The following is a 20061-nucleotide window of genomic DNA, read 5'->3' on the forward strand; positions in this document are numbered from 1 at the left end:
CTAGAAATCACCTAAACCATTGTCTCTGTTCCTTAAAGCTTAATTTCACTCATTTATCCCTCAGAAGATGCACTATCCTTTAGGGACTCAATTTCATAATGATAAATAATTTAGAGAATGTTTACAATATATGTGATATTTATGTCTTCATCTTTTGAAAGGAAGCATACAAGAAAAAGGTGAGATGGAAAGCTTCTTAAAATTATTTGCAGCTAACCAGATATGAAGTTGATTTCTTAACACTTTGACTCAATATTCTAGTTTACCCTATTTAGATACTATATCTGAAATAACTATATATGACGAATTTATTCATTCTACAAAATCTGTGAGTCTATAATATGCCAAGCATGGATGTTGTGAGTCTATTGTATGTCAAGTGCCTAGCACTCATGGAACTTGTGTTCTAGTGAAGTAGAGAGCCAATTTTTCAAAAACAAAATAAATTAGTAAATTAAATATTATATTACAGATAATAACTGTTGTGGACAAAAGAAAAAAGAGAGCAGAGCAAGAAAACTGCATTATGGAGAGGGGCAAGTTACCAAATGGTCTAGGTTGGCCTCACTGAGGTTATATTTAAGCAAATAATTTAAAAATATAACTTTTATTTTTCATGTAAAAAATATTTCTAATCCTTCTATACTTTAAAAATAGCTGCAAAGAAATAATATTAGTATGTAAAGCTTTTTAGGAGAACTTTAAAAATCTCAGCAGACAATATAGAACTAAGTTTCAAACTATTTCTAACTACAATTATAATGCTATTAATATAGAGCATGTATTGCAATATACATGCCATCTCCCTAAATTCTGATTTTCCTCCACTGCACAAACATGTAGACTCTCTGCCATGTGCTGGCATTCTGACAGTAGTCACTGTGTTCCAGGGGTCACAGGCTGACAAGACTACACAAATAGACAGACAGTTGCAATACTACATAAGAAGGGTGACTGCAGCATGGAACATAAACTAGGACGGGTCGGGAACCTATGGCTCGCGAGCCAGATGTGGCTCTCTTGATAGCTGCATCTGGCTCTCAGACAAATCTTTAATAAAAAAAATAATGTTAAAAATATAAAACATTCTCATGCATTACAATCCATTCATTTCCTACTGCTCATGTTCATGGTTGCGGGTGGCTGGAGTTAATCACAGCTGTCCTCTGGGACAATATCAAATTTTTATTGGATAATGCGTAACGTACACGGGCTGTTGTATGGCTCTCACAGAATTACATTTTAAAATATGTGGCATTCATGGCTCTCTCAGCCAAAAAGGTTCCTGACCCCTGAACTAGGAGGACAAGGAGAAATGATGAATCTCAAAAAGTAGATAAAAGATAAAGGCGCAGACAAGAACAGAGTGTTAGAGCACATGCAAAGGTATAGAGGATTGAAAGTATATACTTTGCCCATAGCATTAAATATTGTCCTACCTGAGAAAAGATTAAGAGATTAAGTAGAATGTAGTAAACAAGAGAACTGCACAAATAATCAGAAATATTTTGGAGAATGAATTTTGAGAAATTGAGTTCCCCAAATAAAGCTTTCTGGGTCTACCTAATGCAGTGACAGAGATGATAAATAAGGACTGGAACAGAACTCTCCTAGTGAAGATAAGAGACCAGGCCCTGGCTGGGTAGCTCAGTTAGTTACAGCATTGGCACAACACGCCCAAGCTGTGGGCTTGATCCCCAGCCAGGGCACGTACAGGAATTGACCCATGAATGTATGATAAAAATAAGTGGAAAAACAAATCAATGTTTCTCTCTCTGTGTCTCTCTCTCCTTTATTCTCTCTCTAAAAATGAGTAAAGTAGATAAAGAGAACAGATATACCATTAGCAGGTAGAATTGACAATAATCGAATGCCATTGTTTCCAGCAGATAAAAGAGAAAGGGGAGCCTGGAATGCCTGTCAGGGTTTGTGATGCTTTCCAGCATGAAGACAACACTGAAGGGAAACACGGGGAAACAATGCCTCTCAGGGTTTGTGATGCTTTCCAGCATGAAGACAACACTGAAGGGAAACACGGGGAAACAGTGACTCTCAGGGTTTGTGATGCTTTCCAGCATGAAGACAACACTGAAGGGAAACACGGGGAAACAGTGACTCTCAGGGTTTGTGATGCTTTCCAGCATGAAGACAACACTGAAGGGAAACACGGGGAAACAGTGACTCTCAGGGTTTGTGATGCTTTCCAGCATGAAGACAACACTGAAGGGAAACACGGGGAAACAGTGACTCTCAGGGTTTGTGATGCTTTCCAGCATGAAGACAACACTGAAGGGAAACACGGGGAAACAGTGACACCCAGATGGAGCAGTTGAGTATGAACTGTGCATGGTACATTTTAACTGAAAATTTTCCTAGACAGTGTTATTTATGACTCCAGAGATACAATAAAAAATTCTAGGACTAACAAAATGAAGGTGTTAATGAAAATATATTTAACATTTAAAATACTATTTCTTGAGCAGTATGTGTCTTCTAGAACACTAGTTCTACCAAGTAAATAAATTTTTATATACTTGGTTAAATAAAATCTGTATTATAAGGCTTCTCATAGTAAGAATATACACTATTCAAATCTCTGAAGTATTAAATATGAAACATTTCCAAATTTTCTTAACCTAGGGTCATGTAGCACCTCCTAGGACTACATTTCAATAACATACACTTTAGGACAAGGAAAACTGTCCTAGATTATACAGACAGGCATTTTACCAGCTTGTGTTAGGCCAGTAGTTAGTATCTGTCTCTGTGCTGCCTTACAGTGAACGCCAGTAGAAAAATGACTCTAGGTGGTTTAGAATCCTGATAAGCAAGCCAAGGTTTTTATGTAAAGGATGATTCTTTTTATAAAAGTTATGAAACATATTCAATTTTTTGTTTTGCATGGTTCAGCTGACACTATTCACTTCTATGTATTTATTTAAGTCTTTTAAGGGTTTTGTATACTGAGATAATATTTACATAATTACTGATACTGACTGAGTTTTAAATGGAGAATAGTTATTTTTCAAGTTTACTCATGTATTGCAGTACGTTAATGAACTAAACAAGAATGGAAGAATGAATATTACATAACATATAATAGATGTCAGAAGTCCACAGAATTCCATAAAGGCTAAGTAAATAGCAAAAGAAATGAGCAGGCATTCTTGTAGACCGTTTACTGAGTGGTGTATCACTGAAGGTTTAATTAGATTCCCTTTAGAAGTATGGCTCAGGTGGAGAGGTTCTATTTTTAGGAGGTGCAAAAGGAAACTGTGATGGTTCTTGTAGATGATGAGAGGAGTGACAGTACATGGTATGTTGGAAAAGTCATTCTACCAATAAAGCTATGAAACAGCGAGATAAACTGAAACTAGGTAAAAATGTACGATAATTATTGCTCTGACATAGTTAAAGGTAATATAAGCAAATGCAAATTTATTTTCAGGAATTAAAAACTATTATTTTGCACCTGAAACCTGTATAATTTTGTAAATCAGTGTCACCCCAATAAATTCAATAAAAAGGAAAATAAAAACAATTGGGATAAACTCACAATCATCATTTACATATGATCTTTATTAGTTGCTAAAACAGCATAATTATAGTATTAAAAAAACACACAACTAAAAATGCTTTAAATAAACATCCCTTTTTTTTGTAACTTCCCAAATTGGTCAGTTAAAATGGAAAGTCTTCTCACATCTAACTGTCCATAAACACTTTTTCTCATAAAATTTTGAAAAGCAAAAAGGGCTGAAGTCCGAGTTCAGGCATCCACAAATAGGCATCTGAAGTCCTGTTACTCCGGCTGTTATTTCTGTGTCTCAGACATACTCTGCTGCTCCTCTTTATTATATGTCTCCTTGATACTCAACCTTTCACAAATGACAAGACAGACGCAGTGTCTCACAGGGCTGTGTTAATATACAACGTTGAGTGTGTTATCTCCCAAACTTAACCTGGTGGTATTCTATGTCCTAACTTCTTCCCAGAAAAGTTTATACTTTTATTTACTTATTATTTTAGAAATTAAAGAGCATGCTTTATTTTTTAATTTTTTTAATTAAATCTATTGGGGTAACAACATAGGTCAATAAATTGACATGGGTTTCGGGTGTGCCATTCCAATACATCATTAGTACTTGCACCATGCATTCATCACCCCACGGCCATAACCCTTCACACACCTCGTCTGACCTTGGGGGCTAAGCACGGTTGGGCCTGGTTAGTACTGGAATGAGAAATTTTTATTTTTAGATATAAGATATACATATATAAATGTGCATACTCACATTTATGTATGTATATATACACATATAACTTTACAATGTTAAAAAATATTAAGGAAAGGCCCTGGCCAGTTGGCTCAGTGCTGGAGCGTCAGCAGAGCATGTGGTTGTCCTGGGTTTGATTTCCTGTCAGGGCACACAGGAGAAGCAACCTTCTGCTTCCCCAGCCCCCTACCTTCTCTTTCTCTCTCTCTCTTCCCCTCCCACAGCCCCCACAGACATGGCTCGCCTGGTTCAAGTACATCAGCTCCAGACACTGAGAATGACTCCACAGAACCTTCACCTCCAGCACTAAAAATAGCTCCGTTTGGAGCATGGCCACAGACGAGCACAGTGCATCAGTCTCAGATGCGGGTTGCCAGATAGATCCTGGTTGAGGACACATGCAGGTGTCTGTCTATCTCCCTTCCTTCCACATGGAAAAGAAGGGGGAAATAAAGAAATATTAAATAAAAATATATTGTTTCAAATATATATAATTTTTCTCCTATAGTAAGATCTCAATAAATTGCATAAAACTACCATATAAAAATTATATTATCATTAGTACAGACTGTCATATTTGGACCAGAAACATTATTTTGTCAAGTTAATGAAGAGTAATGCCAGAGTTATGCTAATAAATCTGCCTGTGGAGTGGAAATGCCACTGAATTTATTTTCAAATCATATAACAACATATTAATATGTGAAATTATTTAACCCACATGATAACAGAGCAATAAAATGTTAATACATATTAAATTACAGAGCATATATTTTCTGTTGGAGCAACACTCACTTGAATAGAAGATCGAGTTCCTTCAGAAATTTTTCTTATTTCTTTTTTTTTTTTTTAATTAAGAAAGAGGCCCTGGCCAGTTGGCTCAGCGGTAGAGTGTCGGCCCAGCGTGTGGAAATCTCAGGTTCAATTCCCGCAAGGGCACACAGGAGAAGCGCCCATCAGCTTCTCCACCCTTCCCTTCTCCTTCCTCTCTCTCTCTTCCCCTCCCACAGCCAAGGCTCCATGGGGCGAGGTTGGCCTGGGCGCTGAGGATAGAGCTGCATGGCCTCCAACTCAGATGCTAGAATGGCTCTGGTTGCAACAGAGCAATCCACAGATGGGCAGAGCATCGCCCCCTGGTGGGCATGCCTGGTGGATCCCAGATGGGCACATGTGGGAGTCTGCCTCTCTGCCTCCCCACTTCTCACTTCAGAAAAAGAAAAAAAAAATTAAGAAAAAAAGGAATCTTTAAAAAGGAGATACAAAAAAATAAACTTAATGAGAAGGGTATTTTTATTTCATTCTGTAGCAACCACTCTCTGGCCCCAGCCTTAACCATAACATTTTAATTCCCTTGAACTTAATTTTCTTCATCTTTAAAGTGAGGTTTGAATAGGTAGTCCTTTTGTGTAAGAGTGTCACGAACTTGGATCAGAGGCAGGCTCAAGTAAGAGACTGCCAAGTGGGCAGCTTCCAGTCCTCAGTCAAGTGGCTGAAGTTGGCCTCTACCAGCATATTTTCATTTTAATCTGTTTTCTATACTTCATTTCTATTTAACATCATTTGAAAGAGATATAATATTTAAGCATAAATCCACTAGATCAGCAATACCTCTTGGGAAAAACAATCCTTGGAGGTTCTTTCCTGCTCCCACACATCACAGGGCATGCTGACAATGCAAGGTCCTGGCTGCTTTTCACCTCGGCCATTTCTTGGGTCTGTGTGTGCAGTGGGCAACCTTTCCAGAGGAGGTGCTATCTCCAGTGAGACAAAGAGCAAACTAGGTTACTTGCTATAAACAAGTAGATCCCACAAGCTCAGTGTTCCTTACCTGCTAGTCAAACCGCCCGCATGTGCAGCATTATCTATGCCCACGTCACGTGACCCAATGAGAGCAAGGAACAATGGGAACCCATGTAAATATGCTAATGATCATGCTGGCTGCTGTGGTGTGAGTAATAAAGTTCTTCATCTAAGAATCAAGAATCTCATCTAAGAAACAGTAATAAATTGATTAACTCGTTTAGAGCAGGGTAAAGTCAAATCCTGGGTGGGACAATACCTTATTACTTGTCTCTTTGTACAGTTTTCATGGATATTAAATATTTACATATTAAAACTAGACTAACAAAAACAGTAATTTACTGACACTGTAAACTAGGCATAATAGTACAAATTAAGGAATCTAGAAGTTGTCCTGGCCAGGTAGCTCAGTTGGTTAGTGTTGTCCCAATACACCAAAGGTCACAGGTTCAATCTCCTGTCAAGGTACACATAAGGTTCAACCAATAAATGCATTAATAAATGAAACAACAAGTCAATGTTTTTCTCTTTCCCCCTTCCTCTCTTTCTAAAGTAAATAAATATTGCTTTTATAAAAAGAATCTAGAAATTTAATTGGGTTTTAATGGTCTTTTATTATATGATGAAGATGTCACTAAAAATCAGAGTGAAGGGGTAAATTAATAAGTGATGTGGAGGCAGGAAGCTATGAATTTTGAACATATAAAATTAGTCTCTTCAAGGATGTGGAGAAAAGGAAATGCTAATACACTGTTAGTGGGAATGTAGATTGGTCCAAACACTATGGAAGACAGCATGGAGTTATTTCAAAAAAATAAAAAATAAAATTGCCTTATGACCCAGCAATTCCACTTTATATATCTGAAAAAAACCTAGAACACTAACTCAACAGAATATATGTACCCCGGCCCTGGCCAGTTGGCACAGTGGTGGAGCATCGGCCCAGAATGTAGAAGTTCCAGGTTCAATTCCCAGTCAGGGTACTCAGGAGAAACAGCCATCTGCTTCTTCACCCCTCCTCCTCCTTCTTCTCTCTCTCTTTCTCTCTCTCTCTCTTCCCCTCCCATAGCCATGGCTTGAATGGTTCAAGCAAGGCACCCCCCAGTGCTGAATATGGCACCATGGCCTTGCCTCAGGCACTAAAATAGCTCAGCTGCCAAGCAACAGTGCAATGGCCCCAGATGGGCAGAGTATTGCCTGTCCATTAGGGGGCTTGCCAGGTGGATCTGGTTTGGGGTAAATGCAGGAGTCTGTCTCTTTGCCTCCCCACCTCTCACTTAATAAAAAAGTTAAAGAAAAAAAAGAAAATATGCACCCCCATGTTCACTGCAGTATAATTTATAATAGCCAAGATATGGAAGCAACTCAAATGTTCATTAACAGACAAGCTGAAAGAAAAATTGTGGTATATATATACAATGAACTACTGCTCAGCCATAAAACAATGAAATCTTACCTTTTGCAACAGCATGAATGTACACAGAGGGCAGTATGCTATGTGAAATAAGTTAAACAGAGAAAGACAAATACCATATAATTTCACTTATATGTGGAATCTAAAGAACAAAACAAACAAAATAGAAACTAGCTCATAAATACGAGAAAAAACAAATGGTTGCCAAAGGTGACGGGGTTCAGGACCTAAGTGAAGAAGGTACAGGGATGGAGAAGTACAAATGGGTGGTTACAGAACAGTCGCAGGGATGGAAAGTACAGCATGGAACACAGTCAATACTATTGTAATAACTATGTGTGGGCCAGATGGGCATTTAAATATCAGGGGGACCACTTTGTAAAGTATGATTGAAACTAATACAGTATAATATTGAATGTAATTGGAAAATAAGTAAAAAAAAATTAGACCCTTCAACTCACATTATACAAAATAGATTTGTAAGTGATCAGAAATGAAAAAGAAATTTATATACAGATGTTTAAAAGTAAATGTGGAAACCTATCTTTATAATATAAATACAAAAAGGCCTTCTTAGAAAGATAAGTAATCATAGGGAAAAATTAAAATACTTGATTGCATAGTTTTTTTCTTAAAAACTCATATATGAAAGAAATTTTCATAAAGTTAAAAACAAATCACAGTTGGTTGAAAAGAGTTAAAGTGTCTAAAATACTATAATACATACAGAGACAACCTCCCACAAAGAATAATGACCAATGGATATAAATTGGCAATTTTTAAAAAGGAATAAACTAAATGATTGATAAACTTATAATGTTGGTAAATATATAATGTTTAAACTCAAAATAGGCAGGAAAATTTTTAATTATACAATAAAATATAACTTCTAACTCCTGAAATTGACAAATGTGAACCACTAGTCAATGTAGGAAAGTAGACACTCCTGGTTTGTTGGCAGGGCCATAATTACTATTATTTTAAAACAAAATAATATAAAAGTGTCGTTAAGCTCATTTACTTTAACCTTGCCCATCCATTTCAAGTAATTTATCTAATATATCAAAATACATATGAAAATGAAAAAAGCACGTGTGTTTTACTCCAGCCTAGATTGTACAGTAACAGGAAAGAGGGGAGTGCATTTCAGTATTGAGACACCGCACAGCTATTTACCTCAAAGACAGAATGAGGTAAGTCAATGAGTGTTCGCTTGAAAGAACGTCCAATGTTTAAAGTTTTGTGAAAAAGAGAAGAAAATAAAGATATGTAGGCTTCTGGTCAAGATGATGGAGTATGTGAACACTGTGCTCACCTCCTCCTAAAACCACAACAAAATTACAACTAAATTGTAAAACAGTCAACCTGGAGAACCATCTGAAGACTGAACAGAAGAAGTCCTGTAACTAAGGATATAAAGAAGAAGCCTCATCACGACTAATATTTTTTATTTTCCTGCTTTAACTCCATCTTGATCTTTAAGTACCAATAAAGGCATCAACAAACAAAAAATATATATGCTTATAGTAAAATCACATGCTTATTTCAAAATAAATACATTAGAAAAAAACATAACTATCTCATAAAACATTTTTTAAAAACTTTTCAAATCCTTCTACATTTTACTGTTTGTATAACTATTAATAAAGCCAAAAAGCAAAAACAACAAAAAAGACATCAAAATAGATACCAATGAAGCACGTGAGGAAGAAGCAGCTATTTATTTTTCTTCAAGACTTTAGTTCTCTGTAGATTGTTATAAGAAATTCTAGTTTTTTAATTCAAATTCCTGGAATAGTTTTTAAAGAAAAATGAATGGCCATCAAGAAAAAAAAGAGAATAGAAGACCAGATGATACATTCAAGTTGTAATATTCTGTATTGCTGAGTCTTTAATAGCAATTGACTTAAAAAATGAGAATTTTTCACCCAAGGTCACAGAGAGAATATAAAAAGACCCAAGAATTCTGAAAAGAACTAATGGAAGAAACATTTGGAACCAGAAGGGTCAGCAGTGAAGAGAAGACCCTGGCATGACATTGTTTACTGATGATTAGCAGGATATGAGAATGTTGCTCTTCAGGCCAAGCCAAGTATCTGTACTGTATCTTGACTTGAGAGCCCTGAGGCCTATCTGCTCAGTAGAACATGCAGAAAGAACCAGCTTTCTTAGGTAACATGAGTTATACAAGTTATGTAGGCCAGTTCTGGAAAAGATTATCAAAGTGCTACAAATATAGTCATGTTTTTCTTGTATACAGCAGTGTGCCACACTGCATGCAAATGCAAATGCAACATTACATGATGAAAAGGCAATAGCAAAGGCAATATTTAAGGAAGAAGAAGCCATGTACAAAAGTAACCAACAAAAAATTATTATTGAGATATTTTACACTTTTTCACGTTAGGTTTTTGACATTCAATGTGTTTTTGTACTTAAAGTAAATGTTGTAGTAACATAATGTTATAGTAATTAAATATATAGAAATATAAAAAATATGGAAGATATATAAAAGTAATTAAGATATAATATTAAATTAATTAAGGGAATTAAATAAAGTTATGCCATCTGGATAGGAATGAATATAGTGTGTGCAGATGTGATAAACAGATTCTGACTTTCAAGCAGAGCCCAGTTAGTGTGTGGGTGAAGTTACACATACATAAGAAGTGGCTTAATGTCATAACTCTGTTAATATAAACAAGAAGCTTCCCTAGGAACGTCTTAAAAGTGGCTTGATACAACATTTCAGTAGATTAACATAAAAATGGCTCCCTGTGAGGAACTCCCCAAAAGGTGGTTTGAGGTGATAATCCTGTAGATTGACACCTGTTAGAAGGCGTTGGCCAGAAAAGGTACTAAAGCTGAGGGGCCCCCTGCTGCAGTAGTCGCCCAGACTCCAACGTTAATGTGGACTGTCTCCACGCTGCTCTGAGCTCTGACCAAAGACAGCCGAGAGGAGCACGCTGACAGGGCCCCCTTAAGCTGTACCCAGGCACACCAAAAGAATTTGTGAGTAATAAATTGCCTGTGTGATTCTTGCAACTAACTTGTGTGTCGGTTGTGTTTTTCCTACAGTGGCAGTTAGTGTTGGCACTGATCAGCAGCATTTTCACAGCTGCCTCAAGTGTAGTCTCGAAGAGGCTGCCAGCCCTGCTGATAAGCAGGAGTGTCCCACTGTGTGGGGAAGTCAAATCAGGGACACCTGATCGACGACGTAGAGCTCGGGCTCTACTGGGACAGTAATCTTATTTGAACCAGCCACAATGCTCATTAACCACATTTATCAGTGACTATCTTATTGGACAATGCATCTCTAAAGAAACAGTAGCATGCATGCAACTTAGTCAGAATATAAACTGATAGAACTGCTGTGGAGAACCAATTTAAAATATATATAACCTATGGTCCAAAAATTCCACTCCTGAGAATATAACCAAGGAGGCTATACAAAAATGTTGGTAGAAGCAAAGATTAACAACCACTACTACCACCAACAGAACAGTCTGATGTAGATCATTTTTAGGGAGTAAAGATTTTGGGGGGTTTGTTTTGGTTTTTGGTTTTTGAGAGAGACAGACAGACAGAAAGAGAGATGAGACGCATCAACTGACAGTTGCGGCACTTTAGTTGTTCATTGATTGTTTTCTCGTATGGGCCTTGACTAGGGGGCTCCAGCCAAACCACTGATCCTTTTCTCAAGCCAGCATCCTTTGGGCTCAAGCCAGCGACCATAAGGTCATGTCTATGATCCCACACTCAAGCCTGTGACTTTGCGCTCAAGCTGGTGAGCCTGTGAACAAGCCAGCAACCTCAGTTTCGAACTTGACTCCTTAACGTTCCCAGTCAAAGCTCTATCTATCACACCACTACTAGGTCAGGCCAGGAGTAAAATTTTTGTATGAACCTGCAGGTATAAAATAGTATTTTTCACAGCTAGAACAAGGACATGTTATGCCCTCACACTCCTTGTAAAAGAAGGCAGCGACAGCCATTCCAGCATCCAGCTGTATCTTTCACCTGTAAACAGTGACCGCTCAGTAGACTGATCTGGAAAGAACACTAGTACAATCACACTGACTTCTGTGCTTCCAAACCTCTTAATCTGCCCACTCTTCTACACTCAGCCCTATAACATAGCCACTATTGTTCTGTGCATCCCAGATGTTACCTGCTTTTGATGTACATTATAATCAAATTTCTTTTTATTAAAGCCCTAGCAATTATCAACTGACACAACTTATAGTAAGAGAGCACAGAACAAATTGCCATTTTTATCCAGTTCCCTGGTCACTAGAACACAGAACAGGAGAGTGCACTGGCTCAGCCTCTGAGGCATGTCTGTGGCCTGACAACTGCACCATCTGTCCTCATTCTGCCAGTCTCTGAAACAGCTGTAAACCTTACCCCACACACTTATTCTGAGCAAACTGTGCAGTACGATGCCTTGAGCACAGGTCCAGTCAAATAGCAGCCCCACGGCCCTGGCGGGTTGGCTCAGCGGTAGAGCGTCAGCCTGGCGTGCGGAAGTCTCGGGTTTGATTCCCGTCCAGGGCACACAGGGGAAGCGCCCATCTGCTTCTCCACCCTTCCCCCTCTCCTTCCTCTCTGTCTCTCTCTTCCCCTCCTGCAGCCAAGGCTCCATTGGAGCAAAGATGGCCCGGGCGCTGGGGATGGCTCTGTGGCCTCTGCCTCAGGCACTAGAGTAGCTCTGGTCGCGACGTAGCAACGCCCCGGATGGGCAGAGCTTCGCCCCCTGGTGGGCGTGCCAGGTGGATCCCGGTCGGGTGCATGCGGGAGTCTGACTGTCTCTTCCCGTTTCCAGCTTCAGAAAAATACAAAAAAAAAAAAAAATAGCTGCTCCACTAAAAATTAAAGTATATACACATTTAACAAACATATACAGACAACCAGGTAGCAACAGTCAGAAGGCAAAGGGAGGTGGAGGTAGGGGGTAGGGGGAGGTACAGGGGAAAATGGGGATGGAAAGAGACTCTGCATGGGACATAGGGGGCATGATGTGGTATATATATGGTTTATAGTAAGTGGGACCATGAAACCATGTCAACACAATAAAACATAAATTTAAGAAAAAAGCAATATGACATCAGTTCAGTGTTTTTCAACCAGTGTGCCGCGGCACACTAGTGTGCCGTGAGACATGGTCAGGTGTGAGTATAAATACATTTAGAAACTATATTATTAACTATATGTATAATATGTACTGTGTTAGAGTGTCATTTTGGTAGGTGGTGTGCCCTAGAATTTTGTAAATGTAAAAAATGTGCCGCGGCTCAAAAAAGGTTGAAAATCACTGGACCTTATCCCACAATGTCTACACAGTGTTTTGTTTGGATAATTAGAATTACCTATTTACATTTATATCTAAATAAAATTTCTGGTAATCAAAGACATACAAATCAAAAGAACAATACTATACCACTTTTAGAGTTCCAAATCAACAAATACCATTTTAAATTATATGACTCAAGTTTGGAGAGGCTCCAGTGTGAAAGTAATCATAGACAAAGTGGTGACAATGTTGACCACTATCACATTTCCAAAGAGAATCTGACATTTCCGGGTCCTTATCCCTTAATCTAGTAACCCTATTACTTAAGGTGGGTTGCTGGGTTGAGCATGGAATCATAAACATGACCCGATGGTCACTGGCTTGAGCCCAAAAGTCGCCATCATAAAGCCTAAGTTCACTGGCTTGAGCCCAAGGTCGCTGGCTTGAGCAAGGGGTCACTTGCTGTGCTATAAGCTCCCCAGTCAAAGCACATGTGACAAAGTAATCAATGAACAACTATGGTGCCGCAGCGAAGAATTGATGCTTCTCATCTCTGTCCCTTCCTGCCTGTCTATCCCTATCTGTCCCTCTCTCTCTTTGTCTCTCTCGCTAAAATAAATAAATAAAATAAAGGCAAGATATTATGTGTTTGCCAAACTAAGAAATGGAACACATCCGCACTAGGACTTCCCCGCGATAAAGCCCCCCTGGCTAGAGAGTAAAGGTCTGAAGGGACCTCAGTCACACCACTGTGCCTTAATCAGCTAAAGGGTCCATTTGCTGCCTGGTGACAAATTTTAGTAGAAGCAAAGTGATAAATATATGCTCGCTATTCCTACATTGTTTAGCCCAGTGGTAGTCAACCTGGTCCTTACTGCCCACTAGTGGGCATTCCAGCTTTCATGTGGGCGGTAGCGGAGCAACCAAAGTATAAATAAAAAGATAGATTTAACTATAGTAAGTTGTCTTATAAAGATTTATTCTGCCAAACTTAGCGAAAATCCGACATAAAGTACTTGGTAAGTAATTATTATTATATGCTTTAACTTGCTGTAACTCTGCTTTATAAATTTTATAAAGTAAAGTTACTTCCCTACTTTATAAATCACCATTACTGTGGAACCGGTGGGCGGTTAGAAAATGTTACTACTAACAGAGATACAAAAGTGGGCGGTAGGTATGAAAAGGTTGACTACCCCTGGTTTAGCCCATGCATCATCAGCTTACTAAGGATGCAAAAGTATGATTCTAGGACTTCCTGAAACATGAGGAAACATAATTTTAAGTCTTACTTTCATAGCAAAAGAATAGTTTTAGAGAGGGTAGTACAAACAATACAATAAATACCCACTATGAGCAATTTCACTCCTTTCTGCCTCTGAACTGAATGATTAAAATTCACTAGGTAAGTGGATTTTCAAGTTAGGCTGTGGTTCTTAACATGCTTTCAAACTCCATAAACTAGTTTTTTCTGAAAGCCTTGCAGCAGCTTTTAAAAATCTCCTTCCAAGATAAGATATTCCCTGAGTTGGCAGAAATTAAAGCCTGAAACATCTGTTCCTTGCTAGCAGAGGTTAATGGATTATAATACCATTTATACAAATGGGCATCAAACAGTTAAAGCACAATGCTTATGCTGAAGCCTGGCTACACCCCACAGGTGGTGTGGGGATGCTGAGTGAGTAGGAAAGAGAGGAAACAACCCTAGGGACAGGTGTGTTTGATTAATGGGAGGAAGGAGGAATGCTGTGGGGACCTTCCTCCCTGTGACAAACTAGGACGGCTCTTCCGCCTGCCAGAGGAAGACTGCGAGGGGAGGGCAGAGCAGCACCAACAGGAGAAGAAGCCGTGCCTCCCAGTGATTAGCGCAATCGAAGCAGAGGCTCATTATAGAGGTATATGTGCTTTATTACAAAAATAACAGAAATAGTCTAATCCTTTCCTAAGGAATACCATATCTTTATATTGCAGGTATAAAATCTGCGTATTTCCAGAATGTATTTCCTAAAACTACAGTCAAAATAGAGTGCAGGCCCAGCAGAAAATACTGGATCACAAGAAAAATATCACAAAATGAAGAAATCATAAAAAATAAAACAAGTGTCAAGGAGGAACTGTGCTTTCCTAACCACTTAAAATGAGGAGAATGAGTAGTATGAACACTGTGATAGCACCACGAGTTAAGCCTATTTATTATATTCTGTATATACATGTATAGGTATATACATACCCATATGTCAATGCAATGTGCCTTTCTCTTCAAGTAACCCTTCATCCAGTCCTTTAAACTCCTTTAGGTAATAATAATACGAACTACTGTATTTGACATAGATTAACTCAATTAATCTTTTACTCATTTCCCTTGATGCCAAATCAGACAATGGATTTCAGCTGGAGTCCAGAGGGCAGTAAGGCCTTACATTACATTAACTGACAACTTCCAGTGAATTTGTATAGTCAAATTGAACCAAGAACATTTAATCTACTGCTTTTGTTACATCAAATTTTTTTTCTCCTCTGAAACATAATCTTCCAAATTCAAAGAAATTACCATACAGTAAAATACTCAAACAATAACAGATTGTCTAAATTCCACTGATCATATTTAAAACTGGCCTTCACCTAAACCATTTAAAAACTGTAAATCATTTATATTTTTCAAGCTATTAGAATTCAGTACATGCCCTAGATAATTCTCTGCTTTACTCAAGAAATCTCTTTTCTAAATTACCATCTCTAAAATATAATTGGCCAACACAGAAAATCAAAAATTTTTGTGAGAGGCTCATTGTCTCTCTACTCAGGGCTCTCATTCAATACTTCCAAACACTGACAGAACTGGCCTAAATGTATCCATATAATAGATATCCATACACACACATATATGTTATAGTTATCACTCCACAATAGATGTTTTTCTAGTGTACCCAAAACACACTTTATATTTTTCCAGAATATATTTTAAACACAGACATTGTATTGCTTTTAGTAGTGGAGTCTGCTTTGTAACTAGTTACATTAACAGTGTGGTATTGATACCATATGGCTCCTCATTAAATGGTACAGTTTTTGAATCTATAAAATTAACACAGTTGTACAGAAAAATAAAAACTGCATCTTTAAGCAAACAACATAAAAAAAAAATTTTACCCTAGGTTAATTGGTATTAACAAAAGTTAAGTTCCTACACATATATCTAGTCACAAACACGCTGAACTTCTAAATACTGACCCAAAACACTTCTAATAATAAACGTGAGTTATACATACATTTGAGAAAGATTAATAAAAGATAATGATTTTCTACTCAATACTGATTTGCTTACTCAATTCAGTATTGTAAGGGGCCGGAGCCCAGTGCAACAGCAGAAGGTGGGACCACCCTGGACAGGACAATCGTCCATCACAGGGCACACTCAGACAGACCACACCCACTCAGATTAGGACAAAGTCGGCACGCCAGTTCACCTCATGTGTACATCTTTGCAATGTGAGAGGAAACTGAAGGTCCAGAAAAAACTCACATAAACAGGGTAAGAACATGTACACTCGACATGGACAGTGACTCCGGCCAGGAATCAAAAAAAAATTTTTTCATATCAACATTATAACAAAAGAATGTTGAATGAAACATTATTCAAGAATCTGCTTTCTGGGAAAACCAAATTTCTCTCTTCCTAAATATACAGCCTAAAGCAACTCTTCTAAAAATATTATTTTAAGTAATAATTATAGTTACCACTCATGACATAGTAAAAGAAAACAAATTTTACCTACTTTTAAAATGGATCTTATTATTCATCACAGTTAAGTAGAATAAAAACCTACTTAAGTCTGTAAAAACCATATTTTCATATGGTATTAATAATATAAAAGCAACCTAATTTTTCAAAGCTGAAAAATAAAAAATATCGTATGATATATTCTTTAAAAATAACTTGAAAACAACAGCAAGAATCTCTAAAGTGTCTTTCATAAAGTTGCTAAAAATCCATTTTTTCATTCCAATAAGTTATAAAACAACCCGTAATTATTTTTGAGTTCTGTAAAAACAATTAACAATTATATAAAATTCAATCCTAAAATGTTTATTAAAACATGATTATTATTTATCTAAGACAACAGCTAACATTTAACCATCAGTCTTCCAAGATCCAAATTTCTAATAGCACTAACACATTGCTAAGGCTCATAGATTTATTATTTTTAAACTATATTAGGTAGAAATTTGTTGTTTTTGGTCACTTACTTTGTGGGAAAAGTATGCCTGTTGTTCCATAAAAAAAAAAGTTCCTGACATTAGTCAATTAAATCCATATCTTTTTTTTTCTTTCAATTTTCTTAACAAAGTATTCTATTCATTTCAGATAATAGCTCAAACAGAACTATAAAAATCTACACACAATATTATCTGGTAGACAATAATATTATTCCCTTCACAAAGTTCTAAACACTTTCTGTGATACAGATGTCATGATTTTTATAGATCTGCAAACAACCAAACTTTTTTTTATATATTAAAGAAACTTGAAGGATTAGAAAAATTAAGTCATAAATTACTTCTCTTATTTGATGTTCATATGAAGTAGTTGGTATCTTCTTCCAAGATATCAATATCAATTTGCCTTTCTTATTAGAAATGTATTTTTGGCTCAGAAATTTGTCTACCAAAATATTTCAGAATAAACATGATAAACTCACATCCATTGTAATATAAATATCGCTTCTTACCTCAGTCAAGTGTGGTGTCGGGTTAAATCCACAGAGATTACACACTTGCTTCTTGCATTCAGTGCATGTGTTGAAGGTCAGAGGCTCCTTAGAACCTTTGTTGAGCTCAGTTTTGCAGAGAGGACAGGACTCTGGTTTGGGGGCTTTCTCCAGTTTTGGGGGAAGGGCAGCCTTCTGAGGTTCCGTTGTTGAAGGTTTGCTATCCTTAATAGGCTTCTTTTCCATTTCTGCTTTTGTTACTGGTAGAACTTGTTCAGCTTTGGGCACTGATTTTTCAGTGCCTGGAGCTTTTGTTTCCTTTTTCCCAGGTATAACCTTTGCAGGTGCTGGTGGTCCCTGAGCCGTAGACTTGGGAGTCCCCTGAGAAGGAGGCGGCTGCCCAGGAGGAGGGACTTGTTTTGCTGGGCCCCCTGGCCCGCCTTGTGCATGAGCCCCAGGCTGGCCCGCTGTGGCGAGGAGACTGGACGCCTGGCTGAAGATGGACGCTCCAAACCCGAAGAGTTTCCCGGTCACAGTGTCCTGAGGAGTGGTGGGCTGGGATTTCGGGGCAGCAGTAATACTGCCCAGACTCAGACTGAAACGCCCTGACTGCTCCTGAGGCTTTGGTGGCTGTTGAGAGGGGGGGCCAGTTTGGCCAGTGGTAGGTCGTGGGCCTGGTGGTGTTGGCGACCCCTTTGGCACTGGCTTGGCATCTGGCTTAGGACTGATTTTGGTTTGTGTTTTCTTGGGTTCTTCCCTCTTTTGAACTGGATAAACTTGTTTTTGACCTTTGCTCTCCATACCAGGCCCAGGATGGGAAATAATTTTCGAGTCTGATGCAGGTCGAGGTATGACTTTAGAGTCGAATGGAGTGGATTTTTCTCCTGTTGGAGGGAAACTTTGTGAAGGTTTGGCAGAGTCTGTTTTTAGAGGAGGAGTTGTTTTCTCTTTATCCTGTGACTGTAGTTTGGAGCTTGGAACATCAGGTTTTGTCGCTGTTGAGGATACAGACACAATGTCTGTGGCTGGCTTTTCCGTCTTGGGCTGCTTTGGTTTGTCATCAGCCGTGAGGACCTTGGCCTGCTCAGAGGGAACAGAAGGTTCTTTGGGAGGGGCTGGCTTGGCTGAGGGCTCTACCACAGTGGGCTGCTTGGTGGGGGGAGAGCCATGAATGGTTGGTTGTTTCACTAGTGGTGGGGGCTTTTTAGACTCAGGTGCCTTTGTGATATCCTGTTTGGGTGGAGGATCCTTCTTTGGAGAACTCTGCTGTGACTGTGGGGATGGTCTGCTCACTGCTGGCGTAGGAGTAACGGGGGCTGTCTTCGGTTTGGGCTGGGGTGATGATGGGATGGGAGCCAGATCGCCGCCTAGAGCTCTTTGCATCTGACAGTTTAAACAGAGCCACTCTTTCACCTAGAAATAAAATAAAACAGTGTTCACTGAGATAAAACAATGTAAAAACACATTTTCGAAATGCATGGTATTATCTGAAACTATCTCATCATGCAAAACAAAATATAGGTCAAATTCTTTTAATTAAATTTATATTAAAATGACATTAAAATATAATTAATAAATCTTAGAGGTTTAAGCAGAATATATTTTAAGAAAAATAAAAATTGACAGTTGTATTTTTCTTTTAATGTTAATTTTATTCTCTGCCTTTGATTTACTCGAAGTTTGATTACTTCCAGAAATAGAAAACCATGTACCCATAAAAAACATAAATTACGCTCTGGCCGGTTGGCTCAGTGGTAGAGCGTTGGCCTGGCGTGCAGAAGTCCCGGGTTCGATTCCCGGCCAAGGCACACAGGAGAAGCGCCCATCTGCTTCTCCACCCCTCCCCCTCTCCTTCCTCTCTGTCTCTCTCTTCCCCTCCCGCAGCAAGGCTCCATTGGAGCAAAGATGGCCCGGGCGCTGGGGATGGCTCCTTGGCCTCTGCCCCAGGCGCTAGAGTGGCTCTGGTTGCAACAGAGCGACGCCCCGGAGGGGCAGAGCATCGCCCCCTGGTGGGCGTGCCGGGTGGATCCTGGTCGGGCGCATGCGGGAGTCTGTCTGACTGTCTCTCCCCGTTTCCAGCTTCAGAAAAATACAAAAAAAACAAAAAAAAAAACCAAAAAAAAACACAAACCCATAAATTACAATATATATATTCCATAAGACAGTTATGTAAGATACTTTCCCTGTTGATGGCTCATAACAGTTCTTAGTTATACAACCCATAGTGGGCTTGTCAAATTATTAACATATTGCTAATTTACTAATTTCTTAAATTAGCAGAGCATTACTTCCTACTCCAAGGAGACATCAAATGTGTGAAAAACAAAAATTGTTAACCATACTGGGTTAACAATTTTTAAAAAGAGAACATTCTCTGTTAACAAAATTCAAAAAAAAATACTGGCATCCCCACAAATCAGCATAAACAACATGATCTAATAGGGAAAACATTGTTTCCTCTTAAATTCTATGAACATACTGGAGAAAGCCATTAAAGAAACAATGTATTTATTTGACTGGTGAGATACACATATATGAGAGATATATGGCCCTGGGCAGTTGGCTGTG

At 38.4% G+C, this 20061-nt stretch overlaps 1 protein-coding gene across 2 annotated transcripts in view; it reads right to left on the reverse strand.

Moving 5' to 3' along the window:
* The window catches only part of PCLO (piccolo presynaptic cytomatrix protein), a 455471-nt gene that overhangs the window by 404000 nt on the left and 31410 nt on the right, over positions 1-20061 (reverse strand). For both annotated transcript variants that reach the window (XM_066354350.1, XM_066354349.1), the window contains one exon: positions 17515-18906. In XM_066354350.1, the coding sequence (XP_066210447.1) occupies positions 17515-18906 (1392 nt within the window). The remainder of the gene's footprint in view (positions 1-17514; positions 18907-20061) is intronic.

The sequence above is a fragment of the Saccopteryx leptura genome, chromosome 12, assembly GCF_036850995.1.
Source record: "Saccopteryx leptura isolate mSacLep1 chromosome 12, mSacLep1_pri_phased_curated, whole genome shotgun sequence".
Classification (NCBI taxonomy): Eukaryota; Metazoa; Chordata; class Mammalia; order Chiroptera; family Emballonuridae; genus Saccopteryx; species Saccopteryx leptura.